We start from the raw sequence: 13596 nt of genomic DNA on the forward strand, positions 1-13596 counted from the left end.
GGCAGGGGCAGGCTCCCAGCCTGGGCAGCCGTGCTCAGCGCCATCCCCTTTGGCGAGGTTTGACCTCCTTTTCAGGGTTGTTTTTCACATTCCTGTTTCCCTTTCTTAGCTGCTGGTTGGTGCTTTCCCAGGCTATGGGGTTAGCTCTGTGCAGGCTGCAGTGGTGTATCCTGGTCCCCTGCAGAGGCAGTTGCTGCAGTCGCCCTAAATCTCTTGCTTTCTGTTTCCCCGGAGCAACCTGTCCAGATTTCTGGCAGCAGCAGCAGGGGGCTGCTCCCACTCTGGAGTGTCCCCCGTCCAGCCCCCCCGCTGGCAGTGCACTGCAGGCACTGGTAAGGGGAGAGGTGCCCCAGCCCCACATCCAGGACCTCCCTGGCACTTGTGGGGCTTGTCTTGTAGCCTGAAGCTATTGGAGAAGTTTGGAGCCACTGGTGAGTGGAGCAGGATTTGGGGAGCATTTTAGGATTTGTTTCCCTCTGGGCAGGCTGCAAAGTTCATCTCGTCTCCCACTCTGTTAGGCGGTGCAGGAGCCTGCTGGCAAGGCGGTCCTGCAGGTCAGCATCCTTTTCCGGGGCTGGCATTGTGGTTCCTCACGTGTCGGCAAGGCCTAGAAGCATAGTTGAAAAACACGAAGAAATAAAACAAGTCATCTGTGTAGCCTCCCAGAAACCTGGCTTGAGAAAGAAATCAGATGTGCTCTTTGAAGCAGTGCCTAAGAGACCATCTCTTATGGCTTGCCTATCAGAACGAGGAAGTCGCTGGAGCTTAAAGGCTGCAAATCATCCTCACTTCTCAGGCCGGGGTGAAGGGAAGCACAGATGACATTCGGTCTCGCTGCTGGGCAGACTTGACTCCAGATTTCCATGCTGCCAGCCACTGCTCTTCCATCCTTCTTCAGCTCGTGGCTTTTGGGCACTGGCATGTTCTGCTTTGTCCAGCTTCTGTCCAGTTTCACAAATGCATATTTTTGCACGCCTCTCTGTAGAGGCTTTCCCCAAAACGGGGAACTCAGAAATCCTGCCTGATGAAGCAGCAACAGCATCTGCAAGTGTCTTCACTAAGACTTGTCACCAGCTTGGCCTAGCTCAGACGTTCCACACTCGCAGGAGTCGTAATTTATATTTCAAGCAGGAGAAGGCAGGCTCCGGCTCTCACCCGTGCACACTTGTATCTTACAGCTTGGGCTGGGGAAAAACTTGAGTCGTGGCAGAAAAAGAATCTAGAGTCTGCCGCAGCCTTCCCCAAAACGTAACTGTGCGGCAGCTGACAACATGGATTTGGGACAGCGAGGGGCAGGAGACCGTGGGAAAATGCGTGCGTGTCTGGGGGGGTACTGCTGTCCAGCAGTCTGATCGGCAGCCTGGGAGCTGGCACGTTGGTCCTGTCGTGGTGCCCATCTCTAACCTTCTCGACGGGGCGGTGGGAAGGGACAAGCAGAGACGACAGTCTCCAGAAATGGCTCGGTGTGAGGAAATGCCAAACCAGGTAGTCGAGTTCTCGCTGCACCCACGCCGCGTTGACCCTGGGGCTGGTGCAGCGGGACAGGGTTTGGCTAATGCGTGTCTGTAGTGTGCTCTGGTCTGTGGCAGGCAGCAGAGCTCCTCATCGGGCCTCCCTGGAGCTGCGGTTTATGTTGTGTCCACCCATAATGAAAATGCCTTGCAGTCGCAAGAGGGAAATGTCACCGAGCTCCGCTGGGCATCGGTGCCACTGCTGCGGTTCTGCTCTGGCCCTAGCCCTGGCCCTGGCCACATACCAAGTTGCTTTGCACTTAGCCTAGTGTTTTCTAGTTTCACAAGGGGCACAATGCCCCGATCAAAACTCCAGTTTCCTCTGAGTTTGACTGCGCAGCAGAAACTTTGTACTGGCTTTAGGGCAGGAGCTGTCTGTGGCAGCTGCCTCTCTGGCCTCCCGGGCACACACCAGGCCTTCCTGGACCGCCGCAGTGGTAGGCTGGCATGCTGTGGTTTTGGGATCGTCTGAGGGGCTGGATCTGGCTCTCACCGAAAGCAGCAGGGGAGCCTCCCCAGGGGGATTTCAGGTTGGTCAGGCCCACTGGAGGGAAGAGGATGAGAGAGCGAAGCTGTGGGATAATGCCTGGACGTTATGCTTCCCTTGGGACAGACAGGGAATGACCTGGCTCTGCCTTGGGTAGATGGGTCACAGCTAATTCTGAAAACCTGAAAAGCTGAGCTCAGCAGCTTAAAGCACCCCCTTGGTCATTGCTCTGATGAGCTCCCTGGGCCGCTTTGTTTGTGGGGTTCCAGACGGAAGCGCTAGCAAGTGAATGCAAAGATGCACGTTCTCTTCTCAGGATGTACCTGCTGGCTCGCACGATGAGCGGGGCAGAGCACGCTGTGGGGGTGACTGCAAAACGTGGGGTTAGGGCAGCAGCAGTTTTCTGTGAATGTAAAAATCTGGTTCATTTGGAGTAGAGCGATTGGTCCTACTTGGAATCCAAATGACGGGGAAGCATACACGCTAGCTCTTTAGCAGGTTTAATGCATGGTTATTTTTATACAACAGGGAACATTACTTTTGTGAAAAATATTGATAAACACCAGGCATTCACTAGCTGAAACCATTTCTAAGTCCACAGAAAAATGAACAAATGTGCTTTCAGTATAAGAGGTAATAATAATTAAGAGTGACAGCACCTTATCCCCTGGATCTGCCTCCCAGCAGCAGTTCGGCTGATAAAAAAAACCCAGGAGTTAAGATAAGGCAGCAATTATTAAGACAAATCTTTTGAAGGGCTGTTTGAACTCCTGTGTCCAGCAGATAATCTGATTTTACAAGGTGCTCTGAGGGGGGCAGGCAGCCGGGGAAGCAGTACCCAGGTGCAGGCTTTCGCCCTTTGCACCGGCATTTTTACCTCCAGCCATTTCCCTTCTCTCCTCGCCTTTTGTTTGCTACAGCTGTGCCCTATAAATCAGTCTTCATTCTGTCTCGCTGACACCGGAGAGAAAACACAACACAAACAATGCGGAACGCCAAGCCCCGAATATATTCATCATTTTTTTTCCCCTTTCTACTGATCCCTTTCACACATCTTTTTGGGGAGATTCAGAAACCGCTGAGGGCAACTCCATAATTCTTTCTTCATAAATACTGGATGCTCACCGAGCATGAATATTTGAGCAGATAACTCTAAGGTGAAACCAATTGCTAATGGCAATGCATTTTTCCTCAGTGACATTGTACCAATAACTAGCATTGGGGGAGGCAGGGCTGCAGTTTGGAGCCAGCGAGCAAACGGGAAGGAAGTGGTTTGATTCTGAACAGCGAAGGTAAATTTGTGAGTCGCTCCGGCCACGGGGCTGGGCAGGCGGCAGGTCAGCGGGGGGCAGCTCCACGGGCAGCCCCGTGGGTGAAAACGAGAGAGATCTTGACAAGAAGCACGAAGCACTTGTTTGTGTAACAGCGTTGTGTAATGGTGCTGTGGTCCCGCCCCGTGGCACCTCCAGCCAAATGTACCTGGCAGAGCCTTTATGGACAAGCTTTGCAAGCAGTCGCTGAAGAGGCTGGGAAGCCCCATGAGTCTCATCCGCCCTTTCCCTAAGGACACGGTGCCTGCTGCATGGGGAGAGGCTTGGCACACGGACAGCTGGGAGACCGGAGTCAGCATTTACATTCATGTGGGGATGTGGGGCTTCGGCTTATTTCTCTATTTTGTGCAACATCTCCGTCACCCTTAATTCCCTTGTACCTCACACTTGCATGTCTTTGTGTGTCTGGTTTAGACCAGTGACAGGGGGGTGGGTCTTCTGGATAGATTTGATCCCAAGGAAAACCTGAGAGCACTTTATTTTGGAGTTGCTGCAGCCTCCGCACATTTTTCCCTAAGCGCAGCTAGCCTGTTACACGAATCCACTTCTAGACACAGGATTTTGAATGCAATAGACTCTCCAGCCCATTGTGAAAAATCTGCCTTGCTTCACAGATCACTGCCTTGAAGCCCCTGGGCCTGGCCATCTGCAAGAGGAAAAGTGACAGGAACATTGCTGCCATGGTGCAGGAGCTGGTGTCCCAGCCCTGGTACTGCTGCTTTGATCATTTTTTTCAGATACCAAATGCAGCTTTGGTCATGACAAGCAGTTTGCAAAATGCCATGTTAGGCAAGAACCAGCAATGAGCTGCACCAGTGCAAAATGCCCAGCTTTTGGTCCCTCGTGCCAATATTCCCCAAAGCTCTTGTGCCGCTTTTGTTGATTCCAGTGAAACCAGGGCACCCCGGGGCGCACGTCCAGGTGCGTGCGGCAGCCTGGGAGGTGTTTGCCGCCTGGGCGGTAGGTGGCACGGGAGAGTTCCTGGCCCAGACGCTGCAGGGCCCGACAGGGCAGCGCACTGCAATGGCTAAGGGTGCTGGGCCAGGCCTGTAGGCTTGACTGACTGTCTTGTACAGTCGCAGTCATTTTGTGGCGGCAGCGTTGCGGCTGTGATGATCCGGGGAATATGAGAGAAGCAAGATTTGTGAGGTGAGGCATTATCTTTATTCGACCAACTTGTCAGTTGGGAGAGATGCTTGACAAGCTTTGCAGTACAAAATGCCCTTCGTCAAATCTGGGGCATGAAGTACCAGTGCAGATGGGGTCAGGAGAAAGCAAGCGCTCTATTCGTGAAAAGCCACCTCTTTGCTTCTGAGCTGTTGTGCCCACTTCCCATTTTAAGTGAAGCCGTCTGGTGTGGTTAGAGGTCGAGTAAAGCCCAGGTGCTGGCGCTCACCCGGACTCTGTGAATCCACGATGCCCCGTGGAACGAGGCGGTTCGTTCTGACGGGCCGGAAAACCACCGTCTGTGTCGAATCCACCTTTCTGGTGTCTAGTCAAGCTATGAACTGTTGTTCCCAGACCCGCTTTTGGACACATGCAGTCACCAGTGGGAGACCACTGCTTACAGGGCAACTGCTCCTCCCTCGACCTCACTGTCCTGCCTTTTCTCCAAGGAAGCCCACGCAGCACCTCCAGGACGTGGGCTGAGGACCGTGGGTAGGGAGGCACGGAGCGAGGGGAAAGAGCCTGGCTTTGCCTTCCCTGCGTCTGCCCTTAGCAGGAATGGAGGAAGCTGGATACTGCAGCCGTGCCTGGCGCTCCACCCAGGATAAACGCCACGCTGGTGAGTGTCCCACTTCCCAGCAGGCACACGCCAGCCACAGGTGTGGGGAAAGAAGGGCACGCGGCAGAGGTGCTGCTTTGTTTGCAGGTTGCTTTTATTTACAAATATACTGAAGTGTTATCTCTCTCTCTCTCTCTTTTCTTTTTCTTGCGGGAAAGGAGCACAATGCATGAGAATCTCACATACCTCAGCTGCCAGGTGACAGTGGCAGGGAAGATGCAGTGAAATGAAATTTTAAAACACTAATAAATAATTTAACAATGACAAGTAATTAAATAAAAAAATCCAACCTACACACATTATGGTGTCTTGTTACCAACAGAGAAGGGGAAGGCAGGGAACTACTGTGACAGGCAGATGGTTAAGTATGAGAGAGCATTTTCATATTTTTTACAAGTTAAACAAATTGTAACAGACAGCTACAAAATACTACATTTTGGTAACATAAATACAGAATATATAAATATACAATTAATACAGCCATACACAGCTAAAAAAGGGTGTTCACTTAAAAACAGAGATCCTCATGTAAAATATCTGGAAGTCCCTTCACAGTCACTGCTAAACAAAATAATATTGTGCACGACCAAGAGGAGTCACACTGTGCCCTCGGGAAGGCATAAGCTCATTACCACATCGTTCAGGAAGACCCCAGTCAAGCAAGACTGATCCCACCTGAGTCTGCAAAGCACTTACACCACGCCAAAGGGATTTAAGTACGTGCTTCATGTGAAGCCCGTGCCTAGGTACCTTGCTGAATGGAGACCCTGACATGCTGTAGCTCAGGTTGCTGTGATGTGCTGTTCACACCGGTGAGGTTAGGAGGGAAGGCTGTAGGAACAGGGGACTTCCACACGCAGTGGCTGTCAGCTGAGACGTGCTGGGCTCCAGGGGTGTGGTGTCCCGCATCTAAACACTTGAGAGCTTTGTGGCTCCAAATCCTACAGCTTTGGTGCTGGCTCTGGTAGCCCCGCTCCCCTGTTGCGGCTGGGAATCAGGCCTTGTGTTTGGAGCTTTCTCTGTGGTATCTCGTGGGGTTACGAGACGGCATCACGAAACGGATGGCGGTCTAACAAGCTGCACGGGCCCCATCCCTCGCCCCGCTATAGCAGAGAGAAAATGCTGCCTTGAGGGCAGTCAAGGATGGGGCTTGACCCTAGGAAAAGCTGGGAAGGAATCCAGCCCAAGCAAGGCAGAGGGAAGCAACACCACCTCTGGAAGTCACTGCCTGCAAATAGGTCCCTACTGCTGCAGAGACCAGGGCAGAGGGTGCCAGAGAGGCATTATTCAGTGCTACACGCTGAGCTCTCTGAACCTGAAACCCAGCCAGCAGCCACTTGAAGAGTGATGTGGGCCACACCTTGTGCTGTCCACGTGCCCAGTGTGGTTAGCAGCACCTGGGCCCGAGCAAATGGGCATCCTTGGTGACGGCGCTTTAGGAAGGAAACAGCAACAAGGCTCCTAGGTTGCGTTTCAGTTCAGAGTTGGCAAACAGCGTATTTTCTCACAGCAACAGTCATCTTTTACTTGGGGGATGTGAAACTCATTTAATGCTGTACCTCTAACAGCCTGGACTGTGGATTTCTCTCTCTCTGCCTACTGACCTACTGAGCCATGTGGGATCAGCACATGGTGGGGAATACTTCCATCAGTACTGAAAGTATGAAATGGAAACCTGCTGGTCACTAGCTTAAAGCACGCACCTGTCACTGAGCACAGGGAATAGATTCAGACAGTGCAAGGCAGGAAACTCAGTGCTAGCATCACTTTGAACCATCTGCATGATAAAGACCTTGGAGGAAGTGGTTATTGAGCTTATTCGTTTTGATATTAGATCATCTTTTGCTGAATGTTACTGAGTGAGCACTGAAACCTTATCCATCATCTGGTACTTAATTGCATCTCGTCGTTGTTTTGTGTGACACGTATGCCGTCCTTAGCCAAGACAGCATGATTGAAATGCCATGAAGATCTCATGTGATGCATTTATACTGGAGAGGGGTTAATTTCCTAGCAAGAGTGATCACTGTACGGTACATGTAATAAACTGCTGTCATGACCTCTCGCCTTCCAACTCCCACATGTGCAATCACTATTTGTGGTTTCCGTGGAAGTGCCAGATGCTAAGAGTTTTTGGCAGGAGTTTATCAGTTTGACTTGCTGTAAGATATTACTGTGATGCAGCCCATGATACATTTTACCTTTGCCTGATCAGTGACATTTCCCTTGACAATACAAGAGTAAACCAGAAATCAAAAAGGTCAGAGGTTGCTTTATCATCTTTTACTGCAGGTCCCAGGTTAAAACCACAATGATCACGCTCCTGCGGGATAATTCATACTACAAATAATAGTGACATTTATTTTGCTTTAATGAACTTTGGCCTTTGAGAGCTATCTTGGGCGTGCTGGAAGTGGCTGGTCCTGCTTTCAGATGTGCACCCCTACCCTTTGCTGTCTCAAATTCACACTGGCACTAGGTGTATAGTTAGCCTTGGCAACAGCATGTGGTGCCAGAGCAGGACATGGGGTAACCAGTCAGCAAAGCACTGCCATGCAGCACCCAAGGGGACAGGGGCGATGATGCTTACCCCTGGATGGGCAGGGTGTGGGCAGCAGCAGCTGTGCACTGAAGTAGGGTTGCCGATTCCTGCTCGGAAGTGAACGTCCCCCCTGCAACAGCCGGCTAAGAACCAAGGGTGGCAAAGGAGCAAGGAGCCCACGACAGGTATCCCAATGCAGTAAGGCATCCTTTTGCTTCTGCCACGCTGTAGCGTCCATTGGCGTGGCAGGTTTGAGAAGGTAACGGCACATCTTCTGTGACACTAAAGGCAGCGCTGGGCTGATTGCTGGGAGTGGGGTCTGGATAACCCTGGTATTTACAAGTATGTCACGTGAAAATGTGCCAACATCCCCAACTCCTGTGACCACACAGCGCAAGTGCACAGCAAACCAGCTGTTGTGAGGTGGGGAGGAGGAGAGGTCTTTTTTTTTGGTACAGTAAAAGGGGAAGTATTGGCAGTGGCTGGATAAGAAAAAAACCAGCAAAGCTTCTCCCCCTCAGGTGGCAGGAGGGAGCCAGTGGGCTCCCATGCACTGCCTGCTTCAGGTGGAAAAAACCCCTCCCAAGGCGACAAGAAAAGTGCTGTGCAGCAGGCACGCACCCGAGCTGCAGCTGGTCGCAGCAGCGTGCATTTCCAGCTCTGTCTCCTTGGTGGCCTCAGGATGGCCCGCAGAACAGGAAAAGGGCCGAGATCTGCTCTGCTTTTTTGCTCGTGTGAGAGGGAGAGTGCGAGATGGTGCCCGTCTGTCTGTGAGAAGCTGAGGTGCGGGGCGATCGCCAGGTATTGCTAGGAGGTCTGTGCCAACGTCTTCCGCTTGCTAGCAGTGCTGCCCTCTCCTCTCCCCGGGGATCCTTTCCTCATGCCCTGAAGGTGCAAAGTCAAGCTTTTCTCTTGCAGACAGAGTCCACTGCACGCCTCTTTCTGGGTTTGCCTGGCCGCGTTTGGTGCTAACAAACCTGTCTGTTCGGTCACGGCCCTCGACTGGCGGGGACTGCCTGCTGGGTGTCGGGGGAGGCGGTGATAGTTAATAACCACCACCTGCCACGGCAGGCACTTTCTCATTTTCTTGTTTGGGCCCCAGATGTGTGATCTCATTTTCCATACCGGAGAGGAGCACGGCTCTCATTTAGCTGATCTGTTTCTTTCGTGCTTTGCTTGCTGCCCACCCCGCAGGGTGCAGAAAGTGACTCTCGGTGATCAAAAAGGAGGTGCTGGACTTTTGATGGGAAGAGTCCAATGACAGCCCAGCCTTTTCCTGAGCATGTGGCACTCCTAGCTAAATGGAGCGGGCTGACCCTGTCACACACTTGGCTGGGTGCTGGGTTTGCCTGTGGACCAGCACAGTGGCAGGCACGGCTGGTGCCATGGCCCCATGCCATACGGCTGAGTGCTTAAGCATTTTCTTCATCATTTGCTGAGGCTCATGTGAGAATTTGCAGCCCCGAGTCTGCGCCAGCTGTCACACTCAAGGAGTTCAGTTAACTGGCGCAATGAGCTGCTTTTTGGCTGGCATGGTCAGTGTTTGCAAAACATTTATTTGATGGGCCTGTCTACCAATCTTTCCCTATGCTTTCACTTTTAAACACCCTGTGTCATTACAGATGTTATCTTGGCAAATTTTTCCCCATGAAGCGCTCTCTCCACTCTGAGCCCTGACTATACCTGCCTGTCGCTCCACATTATAATCATCACCATGTGATTTTTAGAACTACATTATCACTGTTACTTTTATTAGTATTTAAGATAGTTTCTGCTCTGTAAAAATGACCTCTGGTGGCAACTCAGACTTCAGCACGGACTGTGGCACCGTTCCCCAGCAGCCCTGCATGCAGAAGTTTCGTTTCCTCTCATCTGCGTGAGCACAGGTCTCTGAGGGTGATGGCTTTTGTTGGGCTACTACTTCACTCTTACACTACCACAAGTACAGGTCTGGCGTAACTGGGAAAGTCTATGGAGTTACACCAGCGTGGACCGTGGGGATGTGAGGTCAGCACCAGGCTCCCGTCCTGCTGCACCTGCAGTCTGTCGCCTGTTCACAGTCTGGGACACGTCTCAGGGCTCGGGCTAGGACTGCAGGACACGGGCTTGTCTTGGCAAATCAGAACAGGAACTGAAGGAGAGCAAAATTGGTCCAGATGGACAGTGGAGTGTAGCACGTTTTACGTCTTGTGCAAAACACAAACAAACAGACCAAAATGAACAACACGTGGTTGCCAATCACAGTCTAGGCTTGAAATTTGGCACTGAATTACAAATAAAAGTAACTGTTTTATTCTCACACTTAAAAAAATTAAATATAGCTCCGTGTCTTGTAAGCACCTTTTGTTTTAATTAAGATCAATACTAGTCTAAATGACCTGTCCCTAACATGCAGCTTCTCTCTGGGGTCAAAGACCTTTTTTATTATGAAATCACTGGCTTTCTCCACAAGTCTCATGGTTACCAGTTTTTCTACGTATCATACAGTATAAGGGCTATAAACTAATGAGCAGACCTAGGGTTATGTAGAAAAAGTGTAGAAAGGAAACAAATGTTGAACGTCACATTTACATTAACTTCTCACAGTTCAAATGGCAATTTGTCCACAACATGTATGAGTCATGCAGTACGAAAAGGGAGGACTCTCCAGTTTCCTTGATTTATTTGTCATATGGTTGACTGATGTTGGTTTCAGCGGCTTCCTAAAATATGCTTAAACATCCAAAAGAAAAGAAGAAAGAAAGGAGGGAAGAGGTCTGGCTTTGGGCAAAATCCATTTCCTTTAAAACGATGAGCTCAAAGCCAACCAAACCAAAGGCGGCTGGAGAGCTGGGTCTTCGTTCTTTCCACACTTTCCTCTTGGCCTGGTGCGAGCTGGGCAAGTGAGGGCGAGGGGCGGGTGGTGGCCGAACGCTTTGTTTAATATACAGTCTTCCTAGAAAGGCTGTTGGCAGTCCAGAGGCAGCAGAGTCACTGTGAAGGAAGAGCTGGACGACATATGGCTGTAGAGTCTGCACTGGAAAAAGTCACTGGCTAAAGATATGCCGGCTCTTGTTTTTCTTTTATTTTCATGAGGCGAAATATGAGCTCTGCATAGAGTACAGCCTGTCAATGGGATTTCCTACTCTAGCCTGCATGGAGTTAACTTCTGAGGAGGCAAGAAAACAGTCGCTCAAACTAGTTAAAGAGGTATCGCTGTCAATATCATGAAAAATGGAGTCGTTCCCTGCAAACGAAACGCACACGTTAAGCTTGGTCCTGTGCAGAGAGAAGTCCCGAGGCAGGTTCTCAGGTCTTACACAGAGGTGCCTTGTCTGCCAGGATGAGAAAGCACGAGCTAGGGACAACTACCTGCTCTTCATGCACGGGGGTAAAACACCTTCACGGCAAGGGCCTGCTCTTTACGCACAGACTGGCAGTCAGATGCCAGGAGTGCAAAGGGTAGCAACATGGCAGAGAAGGTGGAGCGTGGCCACGTGGCATGGACAGTCTGCCGTGTGCCATGGACACTGCAGTCTTCAGCATGTAAGATGCACCTTTTCCTAACGGACACGGGAAAGGGGCCACTCAGTCTTCATACCAGGACCCTGCTTCCCATCGCCAGTAGCCTTGGCGAGCCAAGGAGTGCAGGCGCGGGCCCTCAGCCCTGGCACAGGGTTACTGTGTGACCCAATGCAGGAGAGGACATATCTGCACGGGAAGGGAACCCAGTTAAAGGCATAACCTTCCTGGACATGGATGCATCCCTTGGCCATGCTACACCTTTGCACGTGGCTACATTTCACAAGCTCCCATGTCTTCTGGCTTGGTTTGCAATAAAAGAAGGACGGCCGTCTCTTCCCTTCACTGGCTGAAATTTCAACCGACTTCACTGGTGAGGGCACCAGACAGTGCTCCAGGTCACACATCCTGGTTCTTTTCCTAGGCACTCTTTTAAAGTGGCTTCATTTGTGCTTGGTTGGATGCACAGAACAGAGGGCTTCCTTTACAGGGCTGGGCAAAGCATTTGCAACAAAAATGAACCCACCTGGAGCTCATCTGAGCTGCAGGTTTCTTCCTAAACTACACTGAAACTTAGCTCTTTTCTGTTTTGTTTGCCAATCTCCAGTACTCACACTACCACAGGCTCTTCTCTGCAACCAAAACACCAGTATGGACTGGAGTTCAACTTTCTTCCCACTGCCTGCACTTTGTTCCCGTTAGAGCTAGCAAGAGATGTAGGTGTGTGTCTCTACGCTTGAGTGCCCCTGTGCCATAGACAAAACAGAGCCATTGGGGGGTACAAGGTGGACAACTACAGTCACGTTTAAATACCAGGCTGTAACTGTCCTGAATGAGCCGCTAGCCTTTTACTTTTGCAATGCACTGGCAGTAACGTGTAAGAGTTGGCTTGGGTTACACCTGTCTGCATGAAATGCTGCAACTGGGAACTGGCAGAAGCAGATAATCACCTTAGGTCCGTGACTGCTAAGCCAGGAGGAAGTTTTCTGTACTGACACATCTAGCAGCAGTACGAGAGCTCTTTAACAGATCTGGAGCCTATGCCTGGTGGGATCTTCTGAGGATGCTTGCCTCTGCATTTTGAGACCAATGCATTTAATCCCTCGCACTACAGCGTCTACTGCAAAGCCTTCTTTTCCCTTCCTCCTGAGCTTTGGGGGTGGTTTATGTGCTGTTTGTTCTCTGCTGGCTGCCTTGGGGTGGTACAGTCGCTGGCTCTGTACTCTGAATTAGCTGCTATGGTTGCTTAGTGCCTGGGACAAGGCTTCCACTGCCCATCTGCGTGCGTATCAATACGTAAAGACAAAAAGTACGGGTCCAGTGTATCTTCTAGTGCAAACCCCAGGAAAATGATGGCCAAAACAAACTGCTAGACTGCCCACGTGCTGTCTGCACAGATGTTCCCAGCCCAGCGGTGTGCCGAGAGCCTTACCATAAGGGTTCATGTGGTCTCCCGGCATCTGTGGAGGGGTGAGACCTTGCTGGAAGGGGTCTGTGCCATAACTGCTTTGATCCATTGCTACGATCTGCTGCTGTGGCGGTGCCAGCGGCGTGTACGATGTCATCATCCCTTCCATCCGGTTGGACATCACTTCTGCAAAACAGACAGCAGAGTCCAGGGCCGCTCAGCAAGAGGCAGGTTGCAGGGGCTGGGAGTGGGACTGGGAGTGCTGCCCTCCCCACTGCCCACACTGTGCTACACAGGAGGAGATGAGCTGTGAGGTGCAGTTGCTAGAAATACCCTAAGGGATCCCTCCTCACCCTGCCATCCCCCGGATAACCCAAGCCACCAGCGCCCAGTGGTGTCAGTGCCAAAGCCAGGAGGATCCCATCCGGGTCCTGAGAAAGAACCATCAGTTAAGGATGAGGGTCCAGCTGGGATAACAACCATCATATCCTGATGCCATCCGCCTCCGCGGTCCCTTCACCTGCTCAGCCTCTTTTCCTCCTAGCGGCAGAGTCAGCCTCGGCCAGGGGCACAAACAGTGCGGACCCGTTTCTCGTGAACTGTGAGGGCCCGGGGCAGAGCCCACCCCCAAAGCGCAGAAGCCAGCTCTGCCTGGACACCCTGCCAGCTGGAGGCTCGTGTTGGGAGCCAGGCTGTGCTAGGATGTTGGCCACACCGCTGCTCCCCCACTACTGCGTACTGCCCTGGACGTCCACTCCTCTCGCTGCCAGAATTCGCCCGCCTCGTGTCTGCAGGGCACGTGGCCACTTCACCTTCTCACGGAGGCACCAGACCGTGTTTTGGGTTCCCAGAGTAGCTCCTACTCCTGATTGTGGCTGCTGAAGACCAGCCTTGAATGACTGGGCCACAGGAAACCAGGGGCCAGGTGCAAGCAGGAGCTCATCTGTTTTCGCCCTTCTGCTGCCTCAGTGCTACCACAGGACCTCTCAGTCCCCAGCAAGGGGCATGAAGGAGCACTGACCCCATCGCC

At 51.7% G+C, this 13596-nt stretch overlaps 1 protein-coding gene and 1 long non-coding RNA gene across 2 annotated transcripts in view; one reads left to right on the forward strand and one right to left on the reverse strand.

Annotated features, from left to right (window-relative positions):
• Window positions 1–13596, forward strand: part of LOC149855220 (uncharacterized) — a 157230-nt gene that overhangs the window by 138527 nt on the left and 5107 nt on the right. The window lies entirely within an intron of this gene.
• LMX1B (LIM homeobox transcription factor 1 beta) overlaps window positions 5192–13596 on the reverse strand; it is a 94871-nt gene continuing 86466 nt past the window's right edge. Inside the window, exons 7-8 of the mRNA XM_090021972.1 lie at window positions 12591–12752; window positions 5192–10883 (exon numbers count right to left, since the gene is read on the reverse strand). Of these exons, the coding sequence (XP_089878098.1) occupies window positions 10726–10883; window positions 12591–12752 (320 nt within the window). The 3' untranslated portion in view covers window positions 5192–10725. The remainder of the gene's footprint in view (window positions 10884–12590; window positions 12753–13596) is intronic.

The sequence above is a fragment of the Crocodylus siamensis genome, chromosome 11 (assembly GCF_052110815.1).
Source record: "Crocodylus siamensis isolate JL-2025a chromosome 11, ASM5211081v1, whole genome shotgun sequence".
Taxonomy (NCBI): domain Eukaryota; kingdom Metazoa; phylum Chordata; order Crocodylia; family Crocodylidae; genus Crocodylus; species Crocodylus siamensis.